Source organism: Caretta caretta, chromosome 9 (assembly GCF_965140235.1).
Source record: "Caretta caretta isolate rCarCar2 chromosome 9, rCarCar1.hap1, whole genome shotgun sequence".
NCBI lineage: Eukaryota > Metazoa > Chordata > Testudines > Cheloniidae > Caretta > Caretta caretta.
In genome coordinates this window covers 48,658,864-48,671,421 of record NC_134214.1, presented here as the reverse complement: position 1 = coordinate 48,671,421, position 12,558 = coordinate 48,658,864, and the positions used below count along the sequence as shown (strand labels likewise).

The following is a 12,558-nucleotide window of genomic DNA, read 5'->3' as shown; positions in this document are numbered from 1 at the left end:
CATGTGATAGATGCCTATTTCCTATTTTAAAAAGTGTTGCAACCAACATGAGGGAATTCTATATTAGATTTAGTCTTGATATATAAAAAGGAACTAATCACAGAACTGAAGATTAACGGTAGTTTGGGTACCTTAAGTATCATGACCTGATAATATTTTTAATGTGGAAACAGAATAAAGTCCAGATCGGTAATATATTATAGATACACACACACACTTGGTGCTTTAACAGGGCCAGTTTCACAAAGCTGAAAACAATTATGAGCCAAATCAGTTGGGAGGAAGAATTTAATCAGAAAAAATGTGAATCACAATTGGGAATTGTTTTAGAACACTTTACTAGAAGCCCACAAAGTCGGAATGCCATATTAGTTAAAAATATCAACCTGATCTACAGGGGAAGTAAAGGAAGCTGTAAAAAAACCCCCAAAACCATAACAAATAGAAGAAAGGGAAAATCGATAGTAATGAGTATAACTCAGAAGCTAGAAACTGTAGAAAATCAATAAGGGAAGCAAAGGGACACAAGGAGAAACTTATGGCCAGCAGAGTTACAGACATTAAAACCTGTTTTTTAGGTATACTAGGAACAAAAAGAATCCTGATAATAGTGTTGGTGTATTACCAGATGGAAATGGTAGAATTATCAATAATAATACCGAAAAGGTGGAAGTGTTCAATAAATATTTCTGTTCTGTTTAGGTTAACAAAGAGAAGGATAAGGGGTGACCTGATTACAGTCTGTATGTACCCACGTGGGGAATAAATAATAATGGCTCTTCAATCTAGAAGAGAAAGGTATAACACAGTCCAATGGCTGGAAGTTGAAGCTAGACAAATTCAGACTGGAAAGAAAGAGTAAATTTTTAACAGTGAAGGTAATTAACTTTTGGAACAATTTATCAAGGGTAATGGTGAATTCACCATCACTAACAAATTTTTAAATCAATATGTTTTTCTAAAAGATTTGCTCTAGGAATTATACTAGGGAAGTTTTATTATCTGTGTTTTACGGGAGGTCTGACTAGATGATCACAATGGCTCCTTCTGCCCTTAGGATCTATGAATTTATGGAAAGTCACATAAACACTTTTGAAAATTTTATCCTAAGTCCGTATAAAAGTGCCTTGGGGAGGAATTTTCAAAAATACCAAATGAGAAGCCCCACTGACCTTCAGGTACCTAAATATTGATTTAGGACTCTAGCTTCTTATTTTTGAAAATTTTAGTCAGGATCTCTAAAGCTGTGGTAGCTAGAGCTCAAGGGTGGCAGGGCGGGGAGGAGAGCAAAGGTGGTTTAGACCAAGCTTAAGGTTTTATGGAAGAGGTACAGGTTTCTGAAGGATTTTTTGTTTGCTGTGTTAAGCAGAGCGGCTCTATGAAACCTAGAAATAAGAGGACAGTATCACACCGAAAACCCACAAATGCTTCCTACCTGTGACTGTAAACTAGGACTGTTAATGAGGTTGGGAGCAAAAATATAAACAGTACATATCCACTGCTTTAGGTACTTTGGCAAATACTGAAAAACACACAACTTAAACAGCAATAAAAGGAGCAGCTTATCTTCACATACAAAGCCAGAGTTATTCATCCAGCAGAGTCAGAGTATCCACCCTCCCTCCTAAAGTTGCAGTTCTTTCAGTGTCCACCAAAAGTGACAAGCAAAAAACCCTCCATGTTATTTGTTCCTCTGGCTTTCACAATGTGACCTGCTTCTCTGTTTCTATTAGACTGTAAACAATCTGGGGTAAGAACTACTTTCACATTGTGTCTTCTACTATGCTGATCACTCTGTGACCATTTAAATAGTAATGATGAAGACAATATGCATTCCAGGGATCATGCTAGGCGGCTTTATAAAACCCTATATAGATAGCTAAATATACCTTAAAAATTATATCTATACTTCAAACTGAGGCCTTTTCAACACTTAAAACCCTGCAGTGGCGCTGCTGTAGTGCTTCAGTGAAGACACTACCTACCCCGACAGGAGAGATTCTTCCATCAGTGTAGTACTCCACCTCCCCGAGAGGTGGTAGCTAGGTCAGCGGGAGAATTCTCCTGTCAACCTAATGCTGTCTACATCAGGGGTTAGGTTGGTTTAATAGTGTCGCACAGGGTTGTGGACTCTTCATATCCCTGAGCGACAAAGTTATACTGACCTAGTTTCCTAGTGTAGACCAGGTCTGAACTTTAAAAGAACTCTAAGCTGGATTCTGGCTTCTCTTACTAAGTCCCTATTTACTTATTATGCCTACAGGTCCCGAAATCTGGAGATTTTATGAAGAAAGTGAAATGATCCAACTGGCCTATTTCATAAATAGGCACTGCTTTATTTGCATATTTTGTGTCTCTAGTTTTAAGGAATTTTTTTTAAGGTTTCTACTCCTGCTCCTCAATTGCTCTTCTACCATAATAGCCAAGCTATCATAAAAGCCCAGACAATATATATTTTATTAGGAAGCACTTAGGGCCCTTTAAGCCTTAGGTAAAAATAAGCAGAAATACAAGCTGAAGTTAAACACCTGGCTCTGATTTCAAAAATTTTCTGCAACCTGATCACAGAGCTTTTTGCATCTCAGTAATCAATTAAAATCAGACTGGAGACAGCACTCAAGAATATGCAAAAGGAAAGAAAATAGCAGAGAGAGGAAAAGAATGGACTAATATTTTAAGACTTTTCCAGCTACAGTTTCTGTGCTCATTTAGGAGGAGGAGGAGAAGATAAAAATATAGACTCATACCTTCATATAGTGTTTGAAGATATCTGCTGCTGCATGCATGTCTACTATATCATAGATAATAAGTTTGCTAAAGGCTGCCAGAAGGTTCCTTCTTTTATGTAAAGCCTCTATTTTGTTAGCTTCATCCTCTTCATCTCCCTCTAAATACAGTAAAGAAAATATTTATTAACATCTGCTGTTTTTTAAGGCAACACAATACCCAATTATTTTTGTTTAATAAAATCAACAGTTTTTGTAAAATTAAACTCGCCAAAAAGATATCTAATGTACTTTCAGGAGAAACTAAAACCAAAGAGAGCGAAACTCAAGCTGTTTTTTTGTTAACAATCTTGGCAACAGAACAATTCACAGATGCTTATTTAATCTGGTTGCATTGAACCTATGTATTTCACATATGAACAATCAGAAACAACAATCACATTGCAGAATGATTTTTGCAACAAAATCTCTAGTACATGCTTTGATTTGACATTCCTGGCACTTCAAAATAGCAACAAATAATAGAAGAGAAATGTCACTTGATTGTTAGAAACATTAACATAAAATGCAACATAAGCACTCCCTCTGTCAATGAAAATAACAAGATATAATAATCAAACGTGAAAATAACAGACCACGACATAATAAATGAGATTCCACCAATTCGGTAAAGAGGTACGTTAGATACACATGTTGAGAACAGTGATCATTTCACTGTGGAGTGAATTCAACCAGATTAAAGAAACACAATTGGTATAAAGAAAAGGAGTACTTGCGGCACCTTAGAGACTAACAAATTTATTTGAGCATAAGCTGCAGCTCACGAAAGCTTATGCTCAAATAAATTGGTTAGTCTCTAAGGTGCCAAAGTAGTCCTTTTCTTTTTGCGAATACAGACTAACACAGCTGCTACTCTGAAAAAATTGGTATATAAAAGGGGGGCATTTACCTTTTGTAACACCTGTTCTCTAACTATATTGCCTCTACAGAACCAGCTACTTGGGAACAGAACTTTTTCAAACAGTAGTGATGGGCATATCGCTCAGGTCCTGGTTGCTCTGGGCCAAGGGCATGAATAGCACCCCACCAATGTTCCCCTAATTCCCTCTGCCTCCAGCTCGTGTTGCAGTTGCGCCCTGAAGAAGAGAAGGCTTGAAGGGTCAGAGTTGCTTTGTGGAGGCAGTACTGCTGCCTAAGCTTGCCAACCTAGCGAGGAGGGCTTTAACCTAGGTTCAAAGGGGGCAGGTGAAAAAAGCCCACAGGTAAGTATAAAAAACGGTGACCTTAACAGAGGATTAGATGTGAGACATCTTGATTTTAGTAAGGCTTCTGACACAGTCCCACATGACATACTCATAAGCAAACTAGGGAAATGTGGTCTAGATGAAATTATTATAAGATGGGTGCATGACTGGCTGAAGGACCATATTCAAAGAGTAGTTATCAATAATTCACTGTCAAAATGGGAGGATGTATCTAGTAGGACCCGCAGGAGTCAGTCCTGGGTCCAGTACTATTCAATATTTTCATTAATGACTTGGATAATGGAATGGAGAGTATCCTTATAAAATTTCAGATGGCACCATGCTGGGAGGGTTTGTAAGCACTTTGGAGGCCAGGATTAGAATTCAAAACAACCTTGACAAATTGGAGAATTGTTCTGAATTCAACAAGATGACATTCAATAAAGACAAGTGCAAAGTACTACATATCGGAAGAAAAAATTAAATGCACAAATACAAAATGGAGAATAACTGGCTATGTGGAAGTACTGCTGAAAAGGATCTGGGGTTTCTAGTGGATCACAAATTGAATATGAGTCAACAATGTGATGTAGTTGCAAAAAAGCATATCATCATTGTGGGGTGTATTAACAGGAGTGTCGTATGTAAATCACGGGAGATAACTGTCCCACATTAGTTGGCACTGGTGAGGCCTCAGCTGCAGTATTTGAGAAGGGCAAGAAGGGCAGAACCACTGATCTCAACAGGTTCTTTTGAGAGGGGTCCCTGGGGATAGGGATTGGAGGAGGGGATTGAGGAGGAATAATTTTGAATTCTATTGGATACTTGTGAATAATTTCTAAAATTATTTGTCTGTGGTAATAGATGTTTAGATGCAGATGGTCTCTGAATGGAATGAGACTAGATTAAAATTGGACCACAGCTCTCAGGCACTATGTCAAACTTGGGACCTAAGGCCTGGCACAGTAGCTTGTGAAGATAATTGGTTCACCTCCTGTTTGTGGTTTAAAGCTCCTTCTGTTTTGCTGAGAAGACTGTTGAGGACGATACTGTTGATGATAATATGGTCTCCTTTGGGTAATGTGTGAGGAAAAGGAAGATGATGAATTTTGTTGTGTTGGTACCTGAGAACTGATACTCCAGGTCTCTTCCTGGACTGCTGATAAATGCCCAGGAGTCTAGGTCTGTACCTGCTCCTTCATTTTTCCAGAAACTCATTGGTTCTGGATCTGAACAATCCTTTTCCCTAAAGGGGAAATCATCAGCCTTGGAGTTGGTTTCAGAGAAAGCCTGAAGATCTAAGCAAAACATACCTTCCAATGGAAATTGCAGATTCTAACTGCAGAACCTGAAGAATCAAACAATGCTCTCAGGGCATGTTTGACAACTTAATGTCCCTCCGTAATGATGGCACATGAGTGTTTTCTATGTTTATCTTGCAGAGATTTGGTGAACACTGACATGTTTCCCCAAAGAGGATATTGGTAGTGTGCCACTATAGCTTGGTAATTCACCACCCTTAAACCTAAAATAGAGGAAGAGAGACTTTTCTCCCCAGTAAATCCAAACTTATTTGAAGGAGAAGAATGCACCTGTCCATCTTTAGATCTTTGTACAGCCACCTCTACAACCAAAGACTTCATAGCTTGATATGTGAGGAAATATGAGAAATTGTCTTGGAGTATGTGGTATAATTTGTCTTCCTTTTTAGACATCACCTGAACAGAATCTGTACTTGACCAGATTAAGTTTTGCCGTGCAAAAGTCTTGTGTGTTGGGTGAGAGAGGACAAGTACAAAACGCGATGGCTAAACATACCCATGCTCTGGTTCTCATCATCTTGGTCAATGAAGACATGGTCCATCACAAAGCTAAGGAGTTCAGACTGGAGCCCAGAGTCTGGATTGAACACCAAAGGTTGAAGACCCTCTCTACCTCCAGTCATCAGCTGGTGGCTAAAAATCATCAAGAGATCACAGAGCAGCATGAAAGCCTGAAACACAAAGTTACTTCATTCAGTTAACCCATAAGGGTCAAGATCATTTTAAAATATAAATATGCTGTTTATATAATTTCTAGACATTTTCCCACCACTAACTGGTAATTGCCCTTCTGCAACAATGCAGAGTTGTGATAGTTTGATACTTGTGGGTCCATGTTTTGTGAAGGAGATCACAGGGAATTTCTATAACTCTTAAGTTTTACGCCTTTGACTTCTGACAGGATATGGTTTGCCACCTTTCCAGTGCCATCAGGTGGACCCCCACTGCCTTGAACTGCCAGTTCTTTATTACTGAAACAAAAAAATTAGAACTGGAAAAAAAGAAAAATGAGAGTTAACAAAACTCCCAACACTGAGATGGGAAGGTGGGTTAGTGAGTGAAGATCTATCACAGCTGTTTATCTTACAAGAACAAAAGATCAAAAGTGCCCAGTTTTCCTTGAAATCCATGGAAGTTGAACATGCTCATTTGCAGGGATGAGTAGGCAGCAGGTAATTATCTCTTCTGCAGAGATACATACTGTGACAGATCCCTACTCTGACACTCTATAGCTCCTGGAGAATTTCAATAAAACATGCAACAGTGAAGTAACTATAAGAAGTCCTAGATTTTCATGCATAGTTCTTAAAGTGTTTGCAACAGAGGAAAGTATTATTTTACAGATGGGGAAACTCTGGTACACAGAGTTGAAATGACTTGCTCAGGGTCACTCAGCAGGCTAGTGACGGACTCCTGAGTCCTAGTCACTTGAGTTTCAGTCTAGAGTTCTATCCACGAGACTGCACTGCCCCCCTAAAGTTAAGATGCTGCAACAGGGGAAAACTGAGATAAAAGATAGAATGTACATTGGTTCAAAGAATTACATAAAAACTAAAATAATGAGATAGATAGTTACCTCTAAAAAAATTAGGTAGAAAAACTAGAATGACATACAAAATGAAATAAATTATGAGGGAATTGATGAGTTAAGGCACTAGTCTAGGAAAAGGAATTAAAAAAACCACTGCTAACTAAGCAAATCCTTGATTCTTGCTGTGAGCCTGAGTCTCAGCCATAATTCTTTCTAAAGATATGTGCTGTTGCCCTAAATCTTCGAGATAAAAACTGTTTGAAGTTGGCTGCAGAAGATGACAATTCTAGGACAAAACTGAACTTCACATGTTCTTGAACATGCCAGCCTGCCAATGATATATGCATTTACTGCTTTTTTAGGTACTGATTTCCTGGAAACAAAAGGAGGGGAGGTTAGCTATTAGTAAGGCTGTGATTCTGTCACAGATTCCGTGACTTTCACGACCTCCGTGACTTCCACAGCTGCAGGAGCCAGTGTGGCTGACCCCGGGGCCAGCTGCTCGGGCACCCCGCAGCCAGTCGCCGCTGGAGCGGCCCCAGGGCCAGCCGCCCTGGCCGCTGCTGGAGTGTCCCTGGGCAGCTGGCCCCAGCGAGCACCCAAGCAGCGGTCCTGGGGAGTGCCCCAGCAGCAATGGTCTGACGAGTGGCCAGAGCAGTGGCCCCAGGGAGCGCCCAGCATCGATGGCCAAGGGTGGCCCTGGGGACCACTCGAGCAGCAGCGGTCCCGGGGTCATCGGGAGAGTGGTCCCCGGGGGCCTTGGAGTAGTGGGGCCCCCGGAGCAATCAGCCCCTACCACTGGGGCAGGGCCCCCCCAGAGCAGCAGGGCCCAGGAGCAGAGATTTAGTCATGGATATTTTTAGTAAAAGTCATGGAGAGGTCATGGGCTGTGAATTTTTGTTTATTTCTTGTGACCTGTCCATGACTTTTACTAAAAATACCCATGACTAAATCTCAGTTATTAGTGTCAGGATCACAGCTGGCCCCCAGCTTCATCACTAGGCAACCCAGAAAGCTCAGCTGAGCACAATGAGCCTTCTCCAAATGACCATGCTTCCTGACTGGGCAGAAGAGCTTGCGGCCCACTACATGAGCCTTGACGCGGCAGCAGTAGAGCAGTAGCTCAGTGCATACCACATCCCCAGCTGTGCTTGTGCCCTGCTCCTGGCCTCCAACCCTTGTTCCAGGTTTCACCCCAGCTCCAGTCTAGTCTTTGGCTCCCAGCCCTGCTCCTGACTCTGGTTCTGACCCTTGGCTTGGCTCCTCATTCTGGCTTCACCCTGTGCTGACACCTGACTCCTACATGGACGCGCAACACTATCCCAAACTGCCATTGCAACCACCAGATAAGGTCCCACTCCGCCCTAAGAAGGCCGACCACACCCTGGCAGCTTACAGTTTGAACAGTCCACAAGGATCAGAAGTAGGGAGGGTCACACTTTTAGAACAGAATGCAGTCCTTCAGGCTCAGGTGTACATGCCAGGATGGTGCCTGCAAGCTCCCGACCCTCCCACCTGCTATCTGAGAGCCCAAGGTCCCCCATCTGACATTTTCATTGGAGACTGTCCCAATTCCGGGGGTTTACGAATTAATATCACCTGCTCTTCACACTGCAACTGCTATCACACCGCACAGACTGTTCCTAAGTAGGACTTGTGATTAGGCTGCTTACCAGAGAGGCCCTGGTATAGGCTTCCCCACTACTGGAGCTGTCTAACCCTCTTCTTGAATACTTTGAGGAGTCTGTCTAGACAATGGCAAGTATTTTTGATGACCCTAACAGAGAGCGCATTGCAGAAGCTGCACTCCAAGCCCTCTGGCAGGGGTCCCAGCCTATCATCAGATATGCAACCATGTTTCAACGCCTGGAAGCCGATCCCTGCTGGGATGAGGCCGTGCAACAAAATCACTTCCAGCAAGGACTCAATGATCCTTTTAAAGATGAATTAGCTCAGGTAGAACCCGCACGTGCCCTCGGGGGCCCTGATCAAGCTGTACATTAGGACTGATAACAGGGTGGATTTGATTTAAATCACTACTCAGGAAGACTCGATTTAATAATGGATTCTACATAAAAGTGCATTCCTGTTGGTTGTTACCAACCTGAAAATCCTGCATGTTCAGACATGTTCCTTTCATCATCTTCAACACAGCTTCCTCCTGAGAAGGAACACTTCTCATGATATTGTTTCATTTGGGAAACCAGACCTTGCATTTCTTTGTTGCACTGTTTGCATTTTGCACGCGTGCCTGTCTTACCCACAGGTAGAGGAACTTAATTAAAATATTCCCAAACTGGGTCTCTTTTACAGCCTGCTGCCATTATAGGTTTTCCCTTCTACTGAAAGAATGGTATGGTAGATCTCAAATCAATGAAGGCTACACTGAGCCCAGGTCTACACTAGGACTTTAGGTCAAATTTAGCAGCGTTAAATTGATGTAAACCTGCACCCGTCCACACGATGAAGCCCTTTATTTCGACTTAAAGGGCTCTTAAAATCGATTTCCTTACTCCACCCTCAGAAGTGGATTAGCGCTTAAATCGGCCTTGCCGGCTCGAATTCGGGGTACTGTGGACACAATTTGACGGTATTGGTCTCCGGGAGCTATCCCAGAGTGCTCCATTGTGACCGCTCTGGACAGCACTCTCAACTCAGATGCACTGGCCAGGTAGACAGGAAAAGAACTGCGAACTTTTGAATCTCATTTCCTGTTTGGCCAGCGTGGCAAGCTGCAGGTGACCATGCAGAGCTCATCAGCAGAGGTGACCATGATGGAGTCCCAGAATCGCAAAAGAGCTCCAGCATGGACTGAACGGGAGGTACGGGATCTGATCGCTGTATGGGAAGAGGAATCCGTGCTATCAGAACTCCGTTCCAGTTTTCAAAATGCCAAAACCTTTGTCAAAATCTCCCAGGGCATGAAGGACAGAGACCATAACAGGGACCCGAAGCAGTGCCGCGTGAAACTGAAGGAGCTGAGGCAAGCCTACCAGAAAACCAGAGAGGCGAATGGCCGCTCCGGGTCAGAGCCCCAAACATGCCGCTTCTATGATGAGCTGCATGCCATTTTAGGGGGTTCAGCCACCACTACCCCAGCCGTGTTGTTTGACTCCTTCAATGGAGATGGAGGCAATATGGAAGCAGGTTTTGGGGACGAAGAAGATGATGATAATGATGATGAGGTTGTAGATGGCTCACAGCAAGCAAGCGGAGAAACCGGTTTTCCCGACAGCCAGGAACTGTTTCTCACCCTGGACCTGGAGCCAGTACCCCCCGAACCCACCCAAGGCTGCCTCCTGGACCCAGCAGGCGGAGAAGGGACCTCTGGTGAGTGTACCTTTTAAAATACTATACATGGTTTAAAAGCAAGCATGTGAAAGGATTACTTTGCCCTAGCATTCGCGGTTCTCCTAGATGTACTCCTAAAGCCTTTGCAAAAGGTTTCTGGGGAGGGCAGCCTTATTGTGTCCTTCATGGTAGGACACTTTACCACTCCAGGCCAGTAACACGTACTCGGGAATCATTGTAGAACAAAGCATTGCAGTGTATGTTTGCTGGCATTCAAACAACATCCGTTCTTTATCTCTCTGTGTTATCCTCAGGAGAGTGAGATATAATTCATGGTCACCTGGTTGAAATAGAGTGCTTTTCTTCAGGGGACACTCAGAAGAGCCCATTCCTGCTGGGCTGTTTGCCTGTGGCTAAACAGAAATGTTCCCCGCTGTTAGCCACAGGGAGGGGGGAGGGTTGAGGGGGTAGCCACGTGGTGGGGGGAGGCAAAATGCGACCTTGTAACGAAAGCACATGTGCTATGTATGTAATGTTAACAGCAAGGTTTACCCTGAAAGAGTGTAGCCACTGTTTTATAAAATGTGTCTTTTTAAATACCGCTGTCCCTTTTTTTTTCTCCACCAGCTGCATGTGTTTCAATGATCACAGGATCTTCTCCTTCCCAGAGGCTAGTGAAGATTAGAAAGAAAAAAAACCACACTCACGATGAAATGTTCTCTGAGCTCATGCTGCCCTCCCACACTGACAGAGCACAGACGAATGCGTGGAGGCAAAGAATGTCAGAGTGCAGGAAAGCACAAAATGACCGGGAGAAGGGGTGGCGGGCTGAAGAGAGTAAGTGGTGGGCTGAAGACAGGGCTGAAGCTCAAATGTGGCGGCAGCGTGATGAGAGGAGGCAGGATTCAATGCTGAGGCTGCTGGAGGACCAAACCAGTATGCTCCAGTGTATGGTTGAGCTGCAGCAAAGGCAGCTGGAGCACAGACTGCCACTACAGCCCCTGTGTAACCAACCGCCCTCCTCCCCAAGTTCCATAACCTCCACACCCAGACGCCCAAGAAAGCGGTTGGGGGGGCCACCGGCCAACCAGCCACTCCACCACAGAGGATTGCCCAAAAAAAAGAAGGCTGGCATTCAATAAATTTTAAAGTTGTAAACTTTTAAAGTGCTGTGTGGCATTTTCCTTCCCTCCTCCACCACCCCTCCTGGGCTACCTTGGTAGTCATCCCCCTATTTGTGTGATGAATGAATAAAGAATGCATGAATGTGAAGCAACAATGACGTTATTGCCTCTGCAAGCAATGATTGAAGGGAGGAGGGGAGGGAAGTAGAGTGAACCAAGGGGCGGGGGGTTTCATCAAGGAGAAAGAACTTTCACACCGTAGCCTAGCCAGTCATGAAACTGGTTTTCAAAGCTTCTCTGATGCGTGCCGTGCCCTCCTGTGCTCTTCTAACCGCCCTGGTGTCTGGCTGCACGTAACCAGCAGCCAGACGATTTGCCTAAACCTCCCACCCCGCCATAAACGTCTCCCCCTTACTCTCACAGATATTGTGGAGCACACAGCAAGCAGTAATAACAGTGGGAATATTGGTTTCGCTGAGGTCTAAGCGAGTCAGTAAACTGCGCCAGCGCGCCTTTAAACGTCCAAATGCACATTCTACCACCATTCTGCACTTGCTCAGCCTGCAGTTGAACAGCTCCTGACTACTGTCCAGGCTGCCTGTGTACGGCTTCATGAGCCATGGCATTAAGGGGTAGGCTGGGTCCCCAAGGATACATATAGGCATTTCAACATCCCCAACAGTTATTTTCTGGTCTGGGAATAAAGTCCCTTCCTGCAGCTTTTGAAACAGACCAGAGTTCCTGAAGATGCGAGTGTCACGTACCTTTCCCGGCCATCCCACGTTGATGTTGGTGAAACGTCCCTTGTGATCCACCAGAGCTTGCAGCACTATTGAAAAAGTACCCCTTGCGGTTTATGTACTCGCCGGCTTGGTGCTCCAGTGCCAAGATAGGGATATGGGTTCCGTCTATGGCCCCACCACAGTTCTCTGAGCATTCTCAACTCAGCAAACCCATTGCAGCAAAGCCATCCACTATGACCTGCACATTTCCCAGGGTCACTACCCTTGATATCAGCAGATCTTTGATTGCGTGGGCTACTTGCATCACAGCAGCCCCCACAGTAGATTTGCCCACTCCAAATTGATTCCCGACTGACCGGTAGCTGTCTGGCGTTGCAAGCTTCCACAGGGCTATCGCCACTCGCTTCTCAACTGTGAGGGCTGCTCTCATCTTGGTATTCATGCGCTTCAGGGCAGGGGAAAGCAAGTCACAAAGTTCCATGAAAGCACCCTTACGCATGCGATAGTTTCGCAGCCACTGGGAATCGTCCCAGACCCGCAACACTATGCGGTCCCACCAGTCTGTGCTTGTTTCCCG

General features: G+C 44.1%; 1 protein-coding gene across 4 annotated transcripts in view; it reads right to left on the bottom strand.

Moving 5' to 3' along the window:
• STAG1 (STAG1 cohesin complex component) overlaps positions 1–12,558 on the bottom strand; it is a 378,319-nt gene that overhangs the window by 56,482 nt on the left and 309,279 nt on the right. For all 4 annotated transcript variants that reach the window (XM_048863147.2, XM_048863151.2, XM_048863150.2 and 1 more), the window contains 2 exons: positions 5,789–5,963; positions 2,748–2,887 (listed from right to left, as the gene is read on the bottom strand). In XM_048863147.2, coding sequence (XP_048719104.1) covers positions 2,748–2,887; positions 5,789–5,963 — 315 coding nt within the window. The remainder of the gene's footprint in view (positions 1–2,747; positions 2,888–5,788; positions 5,964–12,558) is intronic.